Genomic DNA, 18,678 nt, shown 5'->3' with positions numbered 1-18,678 from the left:
TGAAGTGTTGCAGTTTTTTTTGCGAACTTCTCCCGACTCATTATTTGATTTCCGCCCCCCCCCGCCCCTTTTTTGTGTCTGCAGAGCTGTGCTGTGTTGGCTGGAGAGAGAGGCGGCGTCGCTTGAGAGCGGGCCAAAGGAGAGTGAAGCCAAAGCAAGGTGAGGCAGGGGAGAGAAATAGTTGGGTTACAAGAATAAGGCTGCAACCAGGTCAGCATTTCTGTGTCTGCAAGTCCGGGGTTCCAAGTGTGTGTGTGTGTGTGTGTGAGAGTGTGTGTGTGTGTGTGCATTACAGACAGAGTTAAAGGGGTTTTGGATTACTGCAGTAAAGCCTGGCCGTCAATCTGTGAGCCCTCACCTTTTCCCCTTCAGTGCTATCACTCTGTCAACATACAGTAAAGGCTTGGCCTTCTGCCCCTGTTGTCTGAGGTGAGACTGAGCCACAGCAGCACAGGATTCTCCTTCTTTCGAAGTCTTGCTCTTCTGTCTTTTATCAGCATAGCAGCCTCTGAAGACGGACCTCTAGAGATGTTCAGTCCCAGAGGGCAAGAGCAACAACAATGGTACAATGCTGCAGCATGTCAAGCCAATAAGCCAAAGGACCCTGTATCCACCCCGAGCCAGCTGGAAGTGTATGTTTGTGTCAGGGTGTGTGCTTACTGATGTGTGTGGAGGAATGCAAGTGCCTTTGCAAGGCAGAGAAAGGTGAATATAAAGCAGTTAACTGAGCATAAGGCTGTTTTAGACCTGAAGGGCGCAGCATATTCTTTGCAGACATTACAGATTACAGATAGAATGCAAAATAAGTCGACACTTTCTCATGGAAGAAAATCACTGGGTGGTGCATAATTCAGAGATGCACACTTAAAGGAATAGTTCAACATTTGGGAAATACACTTATTTGCCTTTTTGCTGTCCACTGTCATATCTATCTGTTAAATATGAAGCTACATCCAGGAGATGATTAGCTTAGCTAGCATAAAGAGTGGAAACAGGGGGAAACAGCTAGCTTGGCTCTGTCCAAAAGTAAAAAACCCACCTACCAACACTTCCAAAGCTCACTAATTAACACATTATATCTAATTTGTTTAATTTGCACAAAAAACAAAATTGTGTTTTCATGAGAATTTACATGCTTGAACTATTTCTTGGCCAGGCCGGTGACCTCCTGGAGTCAGGCTAGCCCTTGCTTCCACTCTTTATGCTAGGCTAAGACAGCTCCTGGCTCTAGCTTCACATTTAACCTACAGATTTGAGAGCGGTATCGACCATCTCATCTGTACAATTTCTTAAAAAGACATAGCCTATCTTGTATCTGTAGCTCATGTCACAAACAATTATCCAAGAGAGTGACTAGAGAACAAATACTAATTAATACGGACTCGATTGACAACTTGTACTTGTATTGTCAGACCTTATTAGGTGCTGCGTGCTGGTTAACACAGGTGTATAATAAGAAAATATATAAATATATATAAATAAGAAAGGTCTTGCCTTGGGTGCATCTAGCCTCGCACTTAGATGAAATAAAAGAACGAAGCCTGCTTGTGTGTGAGACATTTAACAACTAACTGATATATAGGTAACATATAGACATTATGAACTTGATGGAGGCTGTGGCCCCTGATACTGAGCCACATGAGATCTGAGGAAGGTGAGCAAGGACAGCACCATAGCCCCCTGAAAGACAGCAGCAGGTATATATTTTTATTGCCATAGAAAAGGAGAGAGAAACCACGAAAAGACAGGCAATTCCTGCAAGTGAGAATGTCCTTTTTGTCATTCACTAAAGTAACAGCAAAGAAATTGATGAAAGCATTCTTGAATTATTACCTCCAAAATGGAAGGCGAATTAAAGAGCCACCACAGTCTCCACACCACTCGGGCAATGTGTATCTAGTTTCACTTAATTTCATCATCCCTCTGTGTGGGTCCATTTAAGAATCAAATATTCTCTTATTACTTGTGGGAAGTCAAATACACACACGCAATCTCTCTCACACACACACACACACACACACACACACACACACACGATGGCTGACAGTCCCCTTGTTTTCAAGGTTACACCAGAGTTCTTCTGTTGCTCACAACACATTTGCATCAAACCACCAGCCAACAGCTGCCAATTAACAAGCAGCCTCTCTGTTAATACACACACGTCACTGGCGATTACAGTGTCGGGTGATCTCTCTGTCTAACAACAGAATGGTGCGACACATGTATACTCACACCCAACCACTATACCTCGTGCACAGAGGAGGAGGAGGAGGTGGAGGAGGAGGAGGAGGAGGAGGAGGAGGAGGACGGGTTTAGGTGTACGGACAACAGCAAATAACGGCTAATGTTTTAGAAAGGGAGGAATAAATTGGGCGAGATGGAACAGTGCAGAGACAAGAAGGAATGTTCTGTGCCAGGAACAAGGCTTTCAGGATTAGTTCTGTCATGCAGTTGCAAGGGTAGAAATAGTGGTTGGCTAGATGAGGCCTGACAGACTGAACACACACACACACACAAAATGCAGTGCAAAATACACACATATCGCAGCAGCACACTTTTATGAGCAGAAAAAACACTGTGCAATGCACACATACAGACAGTGTGTGTGGAGGGGAGCAGCACTTCTGTAGGTGGACATATTTATATTAAACATGGTGAGCAGATATTCATACACATAAACAAATGACTGTAAAAGTTTGTTTGTGTCTACAGCATTACTGCAGGATGACTTTGCACATGCACATACATACAAGCAGACACACATAATTCTTCTCATCCTGCTATCTTGTACACACACATCCACACCCTCTAACACATGCACACACAGCGTAATGATAATTTCCTTCATGCAGCAGCACAAAACTGAACTATTCATTATTGTCAACCATGAAAACAGCATAGTGTAGGCATGGTAATGAAAATTTATGAATGTCCACAGCCACTAGATGGCACTCTCTTCCCTTTCATTTCCAATTTAGCTTCCCATTCCTCAGCTGATCAGCTGACTCTCTCTGTAGGATGGAGAGCAACTAGATGCACTCCAAATACTAAGCTAAGATAAATGGCACTTTTCACAAATTAATTTAACAAAGAAACACCAGATTGATCAACAGTGTTATGCATATTAGTAACCTAACCATCTGTTTTGAAATATATTCACTTCAACCTTGGGGATTATACTAATACATAGCTACCATGTTGCCATGAAGATCTGCCACCTACCTATGTTGCATTTTCCATATACAACACTTTGACTTGGTCTTGTAGGAATGAACTTTTGTGCACTTCCATCAGCAAGAATATATCAATCAATCAGTACCACTCAGCTTGTGGGAGGCTGGCTGTATCCAGCATGCCTTGAGTCATGCAGTCAATACAGTGACCTTCTAGAAAACAAAAGATTTGCGGAATATAATCAGGCATACTGGGCATCGAAAAGTCAAAGCCATACATTGGTTAGCGAGATGACTTGACATTCTCAGCGCAATGAAAGAGGAAATGATTTTACATGTCTGCACACAGCCACTAACTGACCATTTTGTCATTTAAAATGTTTTATATTTGATATTTTCCAACAGAAAATGAATACAAACTACAAACATAGCTCAACAGTGGCTCTGTTAATACAAGTCATAGATGAAAAATGAACAATATAGATGTGTGTCATAAGAATATGAATAAATATGGCACAGAATACAGAATAAATGTTGTGAAAGTAAAAATAAAAACATTCCAAACATTAACAAACTAACTTAACTAGAGTTCTTAGTTTCATATTTTTAAAGAGTCAAAAGACAAAAGCCAGAGATAATAAGACTCGCAGCCCTGAATCAGGTGCAGCAACAATCTTTTGGTTTAGGTATTATATCATCAAGTGCAGGCTACAATGTTGATGAAGAGTGTTCAAACAGACTTGTTGAAGGTGTCTGCTGAGGAAATTGAGACTGGAAGTTAGTGCCAATGGCCATCATTTCTTCTTGCCAGCACTCTTGGCATGTTTGCTGGGCTGCTGGGAGGCAGCAGGGGTGGGGGTTGTTTTTTCTAGAGGTGCCTGCTGGGCCTCCTCCAGAGCTTGTTTCTCTTGTTGTTCTTTTTTCATGGCCGCCATCTGACGGCTATTAAATGCCTCACAAGCATCGCAAAGTTTCCTATAGTGCTGCCGCGAGGCTGCCTGGAGACAAGACAGAGAGGCAAAGAGAAAGAAGTTACAGAATTATGTCTAACCAGAAGAAAAGGAAGCTGACAACAGATCTTTCTCACTCTCGTTCACTTTGATAGTCAAAACTGATCATTATTGCCGTCTACATCATCACTTTTAGACGTCACACAGTTCTTTCTCTGTCTTGACTGACCAGCATATTCTCATACATCTCCCGCTGGTGTCTCAATAGCTCCTTCGTGTTGAGCTCCTGCTGTTTCTGGTACTCCAGCTGATTGTCTCGGACCAACTGGTAAACCTGGATCTTTTCTAAGCGCTCCCTCCGCCGGATCTCCTCCAACTGTGAGTCCATCAGCACTGGAAAATCCTTTTGGCGTCTACAGACGTATACAAAGACTTAATTAACCTGCCTTTTACACCTTTTCAATATGGTCTCTAACCAGAATGTTAATGCTGGATAGTTTATTTATTTATAGTGAATGCTACAGTGATGTTTTCTAAGACATACAGTGCTGTGCAGCTGCATATGTTCCAAATTCTGGTGTATTTTGAGGATAAGATATTAAACAAATATTGTCAACTCAAACTATAGCTAAATCTTACAGGCTATCTTGTGAGATGGGACAACTGACAATGTTGACACAGGCAGGACAAATAAAAATGGAAATGTGGCTGATAAATGCAGAGATAGGCAGAGGAAAAGATGGACACAGAGTCCCATGCCTTATCTCATATCCCAAGTCATATATCCAGATTGATATCTGAGAAGTCCATTTGGTTTTGGTTGTAGCCGCAGTATTTCTCTGTTAAGGATTGATTGTATAACTTAAATAACATTTATTTGTGTGTGTGTGTGTGTGTGTGTGTGTGTGTGGAAAGAAGAGAGACATACATAGAGTGAATGAATGAGTCAGTCAGTCAGTCAACATGTGTGTGTTTGTTTGAAAAAAAAAAAGAAAAAATGACTGGGAATAGCCCTCTAAATAGCACACAGGCAGAGGGAGGAATTCAAAGAGAGATTATAAGAGCTAAATATTGCTGCCTATTTCCTATAAGATGACCTTAATGAAGTGAGGAGGCCAGTTGAGGTGATGATGGAGTTCATTTGGTTAATGAACATTGCCCTGTTCAACCTCTTTCACTGCGTGCAAAAAAGTGTGCAAATGTTATAAAGATGGCAAGCATGAGTGAGTGTGTGAGTGTGAATCTATGATGTGCCCTGTGGTGCTCCTTTGTGTGAAAGAGGTGTATTGCAGACTAATCAGACTCCCCTAATAGACTTCTCCTCAGGATCTCTCTCTCAGCTCAGATTGCAGGCCATAGTGTCGGCAGCCATTGGCAGCTGGACACGGACACACGTGTGGGCATGCGCACACACACACACATGGGCACACACCCACAGCAGGAGAGGATGGAGAGGTGATGGGAGAGGGGGGCACATCTCATTGGAGCGACAAGCTCATTGGGGCCCTGAAATAGCTCTCTAATTAACAGACCCAAATATCATCTCATTTATCATGGAGCCGGACGGACAGAGGGAGAGACGGAGGGAGGGAAGGAGAGATGGTGCGAGGGAGAGTAATGGGAGACTCTTGAGGGGAACCGTGGAGGGAAGCTCATCCCTTCAGAACACCGAAGCTGACAAAAGCCGAAAGTTGACACTACAAATAGAAAAGCAGGAAACTCATAGGTGCTTGTGACATTAACTGTGTATTTATATTATGATAATTATATCGTCAATTTTGAGCACAGCTCTCCGACTCTTTACAAAAGGTGTTGCTGAAGTTAAAGGTCTGGGTGACTAATTTGAAGCCAATCATATTGTTTCAAGTCAGCCACAAAGCTTAATGTTTAACTTTGTGTGTACTTCACTTCAGCGTGTAAACCAAAATAACAAAGAATCACGACGATTCAAGACAACATACACTTGATTTCTGCAGCTACATGTAGTATGTATATGCACACCAAATTTTACAAGGATGTACCTTATCATTATTACAGACATTCACCTAAGCCATCATTAAGCAAAAAAACATATATTGTTAATACATTAAAAGTTTTCATTTTTTCTGTAAAAACAGTATGTGTACAATTAAAAAATACCATCATTATTTCAATATAAAAACATAAAACAATTAAAGTCTGTGAATTTGTAACATACAGCCTAATGAACACTAGAACACTACACTTGCTAGATTTGTTCTAGACGTTGTGTATAGAGAACATTTGATCTAGAAGCAGCACTCCCCTTAATGTCTCCACATTATACAGTTTACATTACTGTCCTCTGGAATTCATGCATTGCCCTTTCAGCCTAGCTAAAGCGTACAGTCTGGTAACTCTGGTGTTCATAACACCAATGGGAGCAAATATCATAAACACAAGAAATCAATAGCAATGTCCTACAGATACTGTATGAACCAATCTGCTGAGGATAAGGATGCTGGTCTGTCCACCAACATAGCAACATGCACAGACACAGACATCCACACATGCACACACAAACAACCCCCTAGTGCTATTAGGCCTTGCCGCAAAGGCTTAATCCAGGCTCACAAAGCTAGAAAAGAAGAGTGATCCAACAACTACATTAGGCAACTGGACCGCATACAAACAGGAAAAAAAAAGAAATAGCCTGTTAGCAAAATACAATGAGATGATGAGTCTGTCTTGGTTATTTTTGTATTATTCTCCGTCTTTGCCCTCTAAGCACAGATATAAAATGTGTCTGTTGGAACAGGCTGAGCCAACGTCTGTTTCAGAGAGGTACATAACCAGCCACAGTGCTGCAACAGGCTGGATCTGATAATCCGGCAATGTATAGTTATGTGACGGCTGTGCTCTGCTCTAATCCTTGTTCTAACTTTATATTCATGCTGTCTGTTCAAATAACAAAGCAAGTAGAGAAAAAAAGAGTGAATGAGGCAGAACAGAATGAGTGTACGAGCGGAGCACCTGATGAAGGGAGTGATGTCCATGGGAGGATAGGAGGAGGTGAGAGAGGTGCCAAGACCAGATCTGGAAGCAGCTGTAATAGAACCAGAAAATACCTCATTACCATACTGTATGTGACAAGTAATGGCCAAATATATATATGTATATGCACTGCATATGTATGTGTGTATGTGTGTTTGTATCTAGAGTATGGTACCAGGCTCTCTGTTTTCTGCATCATCTGTAGCAGTTTCATCACTTGCTTGATGTTGGATTTGTTTAAGATACTTGAGACGTGACTGTAAAGCCTAAAAACACAGCACAACATTCTGTCTGTCAAAATGAACTTAGCAAAGCGAAAAATAGTATTAAAACACATTTTCGAAATCACACCTTTCATATTTCTACAGGAGATAGACAATATATTTAAAACACTTCATTAAAAGGACTTCAGCTGGTAAGTAATTACACTAAATCACCAATACAAACACGACTTCTGGCTTACCTTTGCAGCGCGGCCTGGTTCAGCCATTTCCCAGGCTTTTTTAATGGCTTTAATCTGGTCCATTCTCTCTGTGTCCTTCGTCACCTTGATGTTCTCTGTTCTGCTCTTGTCACTGACCACATGCAGCGTCCAGTTCGGCTTAGTCAAGTCAAAGCTCTGCACACACACACACACACACACACACAAACAAAACAAAACAGTAACGCACATGCTCACGCACACAAACATCGCAGATGAAGGTACCAGTAATTACACAATACATTATGAGTAGGCCTCTTTCAATGAGCAACTCAGACAGTCTGGTACACAGCCAGCCGGCCTGTCATCCAGGATTATATGTCCTGTTCATCTGTCTTGTCTTAATTGTAAATAATAGATCATTTTTAGTTCATTTATTCAGAGATTATTATGTCCTCTACCTCCAACAATGTGCTGCCAATGCTAAAACAAATATTTATTGAAGGGGGCCAGTATACTGAAAATCTGACTTTCAAATTTCATTGTGTTATGGTTTGACGTGTTGCCCAGTCAAGAATAAAGAGAATAAAAGGCACTTATTACGTGGATCGGAGATTTATCAAGCAGCTGTGTTTCTGACTACTAAACCAAGACCATTATACTGAGAATTATAGACCATGAGATTATGGTGTGTGACAACACGAGTGTCTCTTATTCAGTGTAAATACATGCAGGTCATCCTGGCAGTTGTGGGATTTGGTTGATGCCAGTCTCTTGTTAGCATTTCAGAGATGGCTGACAGCAGAGTCAACCAAATATGTAAATGCTAACCTAAAAAAACAGAAATATAATAAAAAGAGATGTCAGGACTGAGTTCAACAACAATCTCATTATATGTCGTTTGGAGTTAGAAGAGGAGTTAAGTGTGTACTACACTGAAATGCCTCCACACCTTCCTCTTGAAAAGATTAATTCTTTTGCTAATTTTCCCAACGTTTTACATGACAAGTACCGCTGTTCTTTTTCTTAACATAGGATGCAGTGGAAGACACACAAAAAAGATGTACTTATGTAGAGATAACAAAAGCAGTACATAGTGCATGTTGCCTATTTGACCTCAGTGAAACTGATTTAATGAATGTTTTTCATATGTAGCATTGTAATGGCATTGCCTCTTGCAATCAAATAAGAATATCCAATGCCAATAAAAGCTACTGAAACAAGCAGTTGTTATTTGGAAATGCAATTTGGCAGATATGATGAAGCTTTTCAGACGTATTCTTGGCTGCACAGTGACCATTTGTAGTCAGTGAAAATAATATCCTCCAACACCTCATCTTTGAGTTTATGGATATGAAATATATATACATGATATTGGCCGTAATTTGTAGTCGACAGTGTTGTGTTGTTTTATTGTTGTCTTTCACTTTGCTGTGGTGAAGTATTACCGTTTCCTGCCTGGAGCCAGATTTGGAGATGGCAGCTGGCTTCCCTTTCTCCGTGTCACCTTTGCAGCTGGCCTTGGGTGTGTCAGTGGTGGATGAACGCATCAGATCCTCAAGCTTGTACACTACATTTTTCAAACAGAGATGAGGTAGATTCACTTTTTCTACCACCATCTACAAAGTCAGCTGTGCACTTATGTGATAAAGACTGGCAACATGGTGTTAATTACTATGCGATGTAAAAGCATGACTATTAATTAAATATTCTACAGTAAAAAGGGATTTTAAACATTTACATTTTTCAGCATGCCCAAATATCCAGAAAGATTTAACTATCAAATATGGAAACTATGGATACCTGAGAGTGGCAAACACACCTTACAAATGTGCAAAACTAACATTTCTTTGCTACACTTTTGACACGTTTTGATCAACTTAATTATAGTGAAAGGCTAACTCACTTCCTTTGTCAACACATACCACGCCCGTTGGTGTTCATTCATTTTCACAATGAACCTCTGCTGTTCACATCCTATTCAACACAATTAAAGCTCATCTCAAGTGGGAGTGTGACAAAGTGGGCAAACACTGCATGTGTCGTGTGGTCACATGTGTGCTAGATGGCACTGTTGCACTTTATAGCAAAAATGAATACAATCTTTGATGAAGCATTAACTACGAGTCTCACTTCTCCGATACAGAGAGGCATAATAATCCATCATTTAGCTGACACCCTGCCACTCTGCCTGAGCAGCTTTGGTGCATGCCTATTGAGTTACTCCTATCTCAAGTCATACAGAAATTCGATGTTTAAATCAATTTGTGTTGTTGTAATTTCAGGCTGATACATATAATGAAGACGGATTTTCAGCTGGCCAAACTACAATCAAAAAGGCTTTTGTTCGCTGAAAGCCTAAAAGAATCATTGTTTAGATACTAAAAATGTGTTTCTTAGTAGCACAGTGAAGAAAATATCAAGGAGGTTGGCAAGGGAATGAAAATTACAGCCACAACTGCACGTACATCGACTGCTGACAGCGGACTGCTTAAACAGTATATACTGGGGTTTGAAGCAGAGATGTGTAAATGTGCATGCATTAAACATGGACAGTATTTTGACTGCAGCTTGTTAAACAGCTTGTTAAAGAGGTTGCAAAGCTTGGCGTGGCATGTAGTGAGTGTGTATCCATGTAGCATGTAGGGAGCATGATCAAGGGCACAGCCTCACCACTGAGACAGAGTTTAACTGGGTGAAATTAATTCACTTTCCTGCTGAGATATTTCCCAGGGCACCAGGGGGCAAGAGCCAACTTCATTTGACTTCCCATTGACCCACTTTCACAAGCTTATGGGAAAACCACAGGAGGTTTGTGTGGACATTGATCTACACATACACACACGGACAAACCGAAGCGTACCAAAACCATAACATGATCATTTGTATCTATGAACAGAAAAGACATGAAAATGACTAGATGAACGCATCGCATATCTAAGCAGAGGCAAATCATTACTGTTCATCTCACACATGACAGTTACTATGATAAATACATACACAGAGGTTTGTCTTCCTTTGTAGTCAAAATACATCTGATATCTGGATATCTGACTTGTTAATTTAGGAATGCCTCCCACACAAAGACACACACACAAAGACACACACACAAAGACACACACACACACACACACACACACACACACACACACACACACACACACACACACACACACACACACACACACACACACACACAGATTTCATGCCATGCAAACTGAATGGGTAAATACTGGGACTATTGTCAGGAGCAACAGAGGGAAGAGAATGAGAATTCAATGACAGCAGGCTGGCCTTTCTCTTCAGGCAATCATGCAAATTGTCACCCATGCAGCACCTCTTTCACATCAAGATCCACCCGTGCCGCAATTAATTCATCCCCTCAGAATTTTTAAGAAGCTTCTGCAAATTTCAAAGCCCTGATTTTTCAATCGATCCAATTTGCAAAGCATGATTAAAGGCAGAGAAGCAGGGTTGGTGGCAGAGGACAGAATTATTGCCTCAGCCAACGACCAATGGGCACAAGAAATCACACTATGTGATCTGCAAAAGCAGCTGTATTCATTTGGCTTTCATTAGGCTTGTGATTAACAGGCCCCTGGCTAGCGGAAGCGAAGAACAAACAACGCCTGCCTTGGCCTCTGACACTGCCTACTGAGTATCTGCCACATTTCACACTGAACACAGAAATAAGCTGAGCAAAAACAAACATGAAGGCCATGTTAGGAAATCCATTCAGAACCCAGTGCTCAAATACTGAAAACCTTTGAATGCAATAATAAAAATGAAAATGCTTCATGACCCATTATAGGGATATTTGGGGACATCTGAACCATGCATAATGCATATTTAGACTTTTATGTGGATGTTCAGATCAAGATTCATGTTACTTAACTAAATTAACTAAAGGGGAGCAAGATATAAACGGAGAGTCTTTCCCTTGGGCAACTCAGTGTAGCTGACTGTTTGATGTGGCGTTCGCGATTGTCTTAAGTGTGTACCTCTCATTTCATTCTTCTCCAAGTCTCTGAGCATATGGACAAAAGCCAGCTGAGATTCATCCAAAGCCCAGCTCTTATAAAGCACCTCTGCCTGCACCACATACTTATGACCCTGTGAAACACAGACAAGCAAAGTCAATGTACAACACCCACAGCGCATTTTAAACACAACATGATAGACAGATACATGTTTTATAAAACAAGACATATACAGCATAACGCATGTGACATTCAACACCATAAACACAGAGCCAACATGAGATGCATGCTATTTTGTATTTTGTGAACATACAGCTGTAAACTGTACCAGTGTTGATAATTCAGAGAGAGACACAGAGATGCTAAAGAAGAACTGCACATTTTGTTTTTGCTGTTCTCTGCCCTCTTTGACAGAAGCACATGCTTGGCACAAAAGGAGAGAAGAGGCAGAGGGTGTGTTAGCCAAGATTATATCAGGGGTGGTAACTCCCACATCCATCACACTGAACAAAAAAGACAGAATTTCAACAAAATCCCAAGGTGAGTCTAATAGAGCAAGACACATTCTACAAAAACAGAAAATTAGCCATATATAAACTGTTTTATTTTGTCTGACATTAAATGTTTAATGTTGTAAAAGAGCCTAATAAATGCATTTTGCTGAAAGTAATTGTGTTGTTATGATTACCTATAACACCATTGTATATCTCTATGAATAAAATGAAAGCCACGTGTTTGTTTTTTCATGTGTTTACATGTGTGTTTAAGTCTGCAACAGATTACACGACAAGAGCCTTTGCCATTCAGCTGTCACTGTGCATCAGTATGTCTGGTGTGTGTACCTGCAGTACAAAACAGCTCTTTAATCACTGACCCTTTGCTCTAAGTCTTGATCAATGGTCTTAGTCCTGATCAGGAGCTATATATTCTGGCCTGCTGTGGAGTCTGACATCATTACTATTGATGTCATGACACGATGGTTACTTTGCTGAAGACACTTGGTATTAAAAAGTATTTGCAACATGTGCAGGCTGGGAGCAAAACAAACTTCATAGGTCAATTGCAAAAAGATCATCTTTTGTTGTTGTTAAAAGCTTGATTCCACTGCTGTAAATGTCAAATTAATTGTACTTATTTATGAGGTGTAAGCAGTTACTGAGGGAACGTTTAAATTTAAAATTGGTTGTTCTCCAGATGTATCGCTTGTATCACTGACAGTCACCACAGCCAAACAAACAAACTTCAGTTCAATTCCTAGTTTTATGGACTTGTGCACACTGTACAATCAGTGTGTTGTGTGTTTTTGTGTGGATGTGAGTGTGTAATGGTACACGCATACGTACTATATACTTTGACAATCATCAAACTACGACAACAGGTCTGTTAGATAGGAGGTCTTGAGACAATCGAGTGACTCATAAATCATGGACAAATCACGGCTCCCTGACAAGCACTGATAAGTCAGACAGTAACAACAAAACCACCCCTCCAGTTTCTGCTGCTCTACTCTTGCAAATTTTGTCTGTGCAAGAATGTGTGTGTGGGTGTGTGTAAGTTCATGTGTGTGTGTGTGAGTGTGCATGCCTGTAAGTAAGACGCTATGTGTATCTGGCAGTGAAAAATTGATATTAACACAGGCAGCAAGCAAGTGGGTGAGAAAGACAGAGAGGGAAAGTGAGATGCATGCTTGTGTGCGTGTGCAAGTGAGATGAGTAAAGTGTTAGAGCAACAGCAGATACCACGCAGGCAGTTTTCAGTGATACCATAGTCTCTGTGAGAGGCTGGTCAGACGAGGAGTCTGATTTCCCAGCTGTGCCGTCCTCCCCATCTCTTTTCTGGGAAGTGTCTACCACCTTGACTCCCTTGTCTGGGGTGGGGGATCCCTTCTGGTTCTTCTCATCAGTGCAACTGGGGGCTGTAACAGAAAGAGAGATGTTAAACTAAGCCCATATCTGTGAAAAGACAAGAGTGGTCAGCAATCTGTCCTTTTGTAATGGAGGGAAGCATCAACTGAAAAGCAGACTAAAGCGTTTGAGAAGCAGGTTTTGAAGAGCTCTTGTGTGTAGTGCTTCTAGTGTCTGCCTCTAGTTTACTGTTGATCTGGCTAGCATAGCAAAAAGCCAGTCCAATATTACTTAAAGGGTCAGTTCACTCAAAACGGAAGTAAAACTGAAGTAAAACAAATATTTTCTCAATTTTTCCCCATGCAGAACCCACTGCCTTTTTAAGAGGTATTATTTATTCGCTACAAATAGAACCAATCAATAAATATCTCTGACTCTAACTCTTGGCATTTCACCTTTTAGAGGACTGTTCCTGATGACTCTGACCCTATATATTTGTATATTCAATTCTACCAACAGGGTGAGTACAGTGATGTCATGCCGGGACCATTCCACAAAAAAAAAAGAAGAGTAAATCAACCAACGCCTATCCAAGAGGAAGTAAAATCAAGTAATCCACAGCTTACATACTGCCACTCACTTAAAAAAATACTATCCCTAGTTCCTTTGCTCAAACATTAATCCCAGCTCACTAGTGACAACTTACACAACTCCTAATGCTCAACCCAGTGTCGAGCTATTTGGTGTTTGGGGAGTGTAGATTTAAGTAGCAGAGCAAACAAGTTTGCATGACAAATTCGATTTTGTGTGTCAAAAAGGAATGTCTACAAACTGAATCACAGCACCTGTTTATGAGTTAATTTGATATGTATGAACCTAAAAGATACCAAATTCTTAAAAAAGGTGGTTCAATTTAGTCTGTTGGTCCATCTTGTATGTAGATATCTTAGTGGTTACCTTGTAGATATTTGGAACCACTTTTCATCCCTCCTTTTATCCAGCACCTGGCCTAAATATAGGTAGGACATGCAAACTGTTTTTTTAATTAATTTTAGCCCGAGTCTGAATAGCATGCTCTCTACCAGACATCATGGACTATAGGCTGATGCCAGGGTTTCGGTGTGGACTGCTGCATATAATACTGAGAGAACAAGACGGATGAGAGAGAACATAAAATGTAAAATGGTTTCTGTGAAACAAAGAGAAAATGGTCAATGGTTTAGGTCAACTTTTACTAACAGCACTTCTTTAAGGGAACTGATGTCTCTGTTGTACAGCAGGTATGTGTACAGCAGAGAAACAGGGTTTTACAGTATATGCATTAGTTTAGAGTAAGGTGTTGCCACTATCAATCTGTTTGGGAATGGCTAACTGCCGAGCATTGTCCACAGGAGAACTGCTAAAACATGAGTAAGAAAGTTGGAAAGTAGAGTGTTAAATAATGAGGCTTAGATTATCACAAATGAAAACAGAAACTATAGATAACGTAACCTTCTAACTCACAGATAAGAGACAGTCTGACACATTTCCTGCCATGATCCAGAAGGGTTTCATTCATCAATACTTCAACTACTAAACCTAATGACAGCTCACCTTTGTTGGCCAGGAAGCAGAACACAGGAATTAGCACATGGCCTGTCCCGGTAATACAAGCCACCTCGTTCTCCTGATCCAGAATGGACAGACGGATCCATACATCTGGCTTGGAAGTCTGAACATGAATTGTTCCTGGGACATCTGCCGTCACCTGCACATTGTAACTGTGGAAAGGTTTCAAATGATTGTGGATACCACTAGTCTCTCAGAGTATCCTTAATGTAGTCTTGTGTTAGAAAATGAGGCTTTTTCAACAGCTTCCTTGAGATGTTTTTATAATGTATATGCTCTTGTCACACCTTGTTTCTAAAAATCAAACATCTCAGATTCACATACTGTAGTGTAAGTAAGAATAAGTGAGAGCTGTTGGACAGCATTTATTTTTATGATACATCCACAGCAACAATGAATTTCAATTGATCAGCATAAATCCTGAAGATGATTCTACTTAGCCTTTTAATTAAATATATACCCAATAATTATCTTACCGACATAGGAGGTTTTTGTTATTGGGAATGTAATAATCCCGGAATTTCTTCACTGAGAAGGTGTTGAGTGGAGTCTCACGGGACAGTTTGGGAAGGAGTTCACTTGAGCCAATCAAGCGCATCTTCCACTTGGTGTCAACAGGGGGTGATTCAGGTCCGAAGGCCTCAGCGACAAAGGTATAACCAAGCTGGAACAAGAGATACAGGGAGATCATGAAATCAAAATATTAAATATTGAGGGTAAAAGTTCCACTTACATTTGAGATATTATACTTGGCAAAAATGAACATAGGACTTACAAGACTTGTAGACAAATAATGTTAATTGTGAGTAAAAAAGCCAGAAAATGGCTGAAGGTAGAGGTACCTATGGTAGTATTCAAGGTGCTTTTTTTCTATTTCTTTATTTAAATGATTGATGGTGAAGTATGTGAATGTATATATACAGTATATAACAGGTTTGTACACAGTTTTAGATTAAATCAGGCAGGAAGCATTCCTAAAGGGAAGTATCTTGTTAATAGGAAAACTGGGAATATGCTAATATTCAAAAATTACCAAGAAAATATGTCAAGTACATGAAGGTTTGAAGTGCCAACATATATAACATCCAAAGACCTTGTTGGGTTGATAAACATTGACTGGTATTTTGTTGAAGAGCATGTCCATCTCCTCTCCTGTGTCGTTATTAACGACGTGCAGCAGACAGTTAGGGATCGGGGAGTAGACCTTTGGTAACAGCAGAATCTCCTTAGGAACCAGGAACACCTCTCTTCACAAACAACAAAAATGAAGTTAACAACAAGATATCAAATTCCAAGGTCTGAGCAGATTGTCAACTGTTTTCATTTCCCGATATTTACTTTACCGACAAGAATAAGAGCTGAGTACGTTGCTAAAAGGCAACATTATGACAGTTGGCATCATCATTTGCCATTTACACTTTCTCTTTCACTGACAAGCCTAAACTTTAAATTACAATGTTCTCTAACCTAAAGACCAAGACCCAGGAGTTGGCTGTAACTTGAAGAGGGACGGAGTAATCAGCAAAGTTCATTCTGGTCCATTCATCCTGCTGACAAGAGTAGAGCTCTGCTTTCCTCTCAGAGTGGTCAGTGATATACCTGTACAGAAAACACAGAAGGGCAGAGCACAGTTACAAACTTCAATTTTAAATGCATTAAACCACATACATAGTAAAAAGAATGTATTCTCAGAAAACACTTTACACAAACTTCTTGGAGAAATCATAACTCTGATGTAGCTGATTATGAATGAAGTCAGTGAACTTTGGCTGAAGTTGATGTTTCTGTCAGTTAAGAAAAACACATGCTCAAAGGCTCACAATACCCCCACTCCACCCTCCGTACACACATTGACCAAGCTCTCAGTCTCATGTAAACACATACTTCCCCAGGCAGCGGGTCATTCGGCAGACGCTGCTAGCCGATTGGAACGAGGAGAGGATAAACAGCAGATGGTACCACTGGGAAAAGATGGAACACAATGTGGAAAATGCTCCCTGCCTGGCCACCACAGGCCGCCACAACCAGGAGAGGGAGCAGATTCTGGGCATGCGGTGCAACAGAGAGGCTAAACGCATGCCATACAATATACATAGCGTTGGCACAGGATTGTAATAGGAGCCCTCATATTCTCTCAGATAATGACACTCCTGTGAACAAATATCTGCTAGGTTAATAAGGTGTGAGGTGTTTTGTCTATGTGTATACAATTCATACATTGTGTACACAATGTATTTATCATCATTCACTGTCATTATGATCATGCATTTTTATCCTTCATTTACCGTAGCAAGAGGGCAGCATGCTTTTCTGCATCTGAGTCAACCTTCGGCCACATGTCAAAAAGGATCTTAGATGCATGGAGGTTCTCTTTCGTGCCTGAATGACATGAGCGCGCACACACACACACACACACACACACACACACACACACAGAAAAAGTAGCCACCATTAAACATGAAAGACAATCCATGTTGCTGTCAAACACATGAACAAATTATTGTTGCTGACCTAGTTCAGGGTGGGAAACAGAAATTGCAAAATGCATTTTTACCTCATTCAGTGAGAGGTGATAGGAGATTATTCACACCTTGACATTAACTTTCACACTCATCTTACCATACAGATAACCACTCTGACAGAACAGAACATTTGATTAAAGATGTGGTACTATGTGTTCATGAGTATGTGTTTGTCAGTAAGTGTGCGTTTGTGCATATAAGTGAGAAAAACTCTCTGAAGCTGCGTGATAGATGTTTTCACATCTGACATGTGTCATAGGTATCCTCACATCCTCCCTCCACCTCTCCCCTCCCCTCTCTAGTGCTCAGCTCTCCCTTTTCAAATGGCCACTTTTCCAAATTGATACAGCCATTATAGTGGGCCAAGGCTGGCTATTGAGAGATGAAGACCTCCTATCATCTTTATAACCAAAGAGAGGCAACAGACAGACAGAAAAACAGTGGCAGACAGGAAAGAGTAGAAGGAGAACATAAAGTGGGAAAGAGCAAGAGAGTTGTACAGAAATGTGGTGTGAGAAGCAAGTTGTTTGAGGTTGTCCGTGGTATAAACAGATGTGTTGGGGAATTTGGCTGTCTAAAATAAGAAAAGGACGGTTCTTACTTTTCTTTTCTTTCTGAAAGTGTAGTTAGACAGGCAGCGTTTTTTAAAATATGATTGGTGTTTTGCCATTACTGAAAGTACCTCTCTAAAAGGAGCACTTTGTGCTTTGACTTGTAAATGAATAACATTTGAGAGAACTTAACCATGACAGGCGTATTTTATAGAAGTCAAGCTGTGTGTGTGTGTGTGTGTGTGTGTGTGTGTGTGTGCGCGCGCTCATGCTAATGGAACATAACCACCAGGGTTCTATAATGATGTCGATATTTTGTTTGTGATGCTCAAACCACATTTCCAAGCCATACAATAACAGGCTAAATCCCATCTACTCTATTGTACGGTGCAGTTAATACTGCAACTACTGCATTAATGAGGCTATGCATACGCAGATATGTGCAAGTTATTCAGAGGGTGACAGTGTCGTGTGCTGTGCCTGGAGAAGACACAGTTAGCTTCAGGTCCTGGCAATAAATAAAGAATGTCTGGGCAATGTGTCACTTCCAGTGTTTCCTTCAAACAGTGGTGTACCTTCATAGTAAGATGGAGACTCACTGGAGAGAATTGGATATC

The 18,678-nt window shown here is 40.7% G+C and overlaps 1 protein-coding gene across 1 annotated transcript in view; it reads right to left on the bottom strand.

Moving 5' to 3' along the window:
• Positions 1 to 3,967: 3,967 nt before the first annotated feature.
• Positions 3,968 to 18,678, bottom strand: part of adgb (androglobin) — a 39,701-nt gene continuing 24,990 nt past the window's right edge. Inside the window, exons 23-35 of the mRNA XM_070926212.1 lie at positions 17,274 to 17,367; positions 16,456 to 16,587; positions 16,082 to 16,235; positions 15,465 to 15,652; positions 14,974 to 15,140; positions 13,390 to 13,451; positions 11,558 to 11,669; positions 9,005 to 9,126; positions 7,599 to 7,754; positions 7,311 to 7,401; positions 7,115 to 7,187; positions 4,353 to 4,536; positions 3,968 to 4,171 (exon numbers count right to left, since the gene is read on the bottom strand). Coding sequence (XP_070782313.1) covers positions 3,968 to 4,171; positions 4,353 to 4,536; positions 7,115 to 7,187; positions 7,311 to 7,401; positions 7,599 to 7,754; positions 9,005 to 9,126; positions 11,558 to 11,669; positions 13,390 to 13,451; positions 14,974 to 15,140; positions 15,465 to 15,652; positions 16,082 to 16,235; positions 16,456 to 16,587; positions 17,274 to 17,367 — 1,739 coding nt within the window. The remainder of the gene's footprint in view (positions 4,172 to 4,352; positions 4,537 to 7,114; positions 7,188 to 7,310; positions 7,402 to 7,598; positions 7,755 to 9,004; positions 9,127 to 11,557; positions 11,670 to 13,389; positions 13,452 to 14,973; positions 15,141 to 15,464; positions 15,653 to 16,081; positions 16,236 to 16,455; positions 16,588 to 17,273; positions 17,368 to 18,678) is intronic.

The sequence above is a fragment of the Enoplosus armatus genome, chromosome 19, assembly GCF_043641665.1.
Source record: "Enoplosus armatus isolate fEnoArm2 chromosome 19, fEnoArm2.hap1, whole genome shotgun sequence".
Lineage (NCBI taxonomy): Eukaryota > Metazoa > Chordata > Actinopteri > Centrarchiformes > Enoplosidae > Enoplosus > Enoplosus armatus.
Note: the sequence above shows the minus strand (reverse complement) of the source record. Positions and strands in the feature narration are given on the sequence as shown.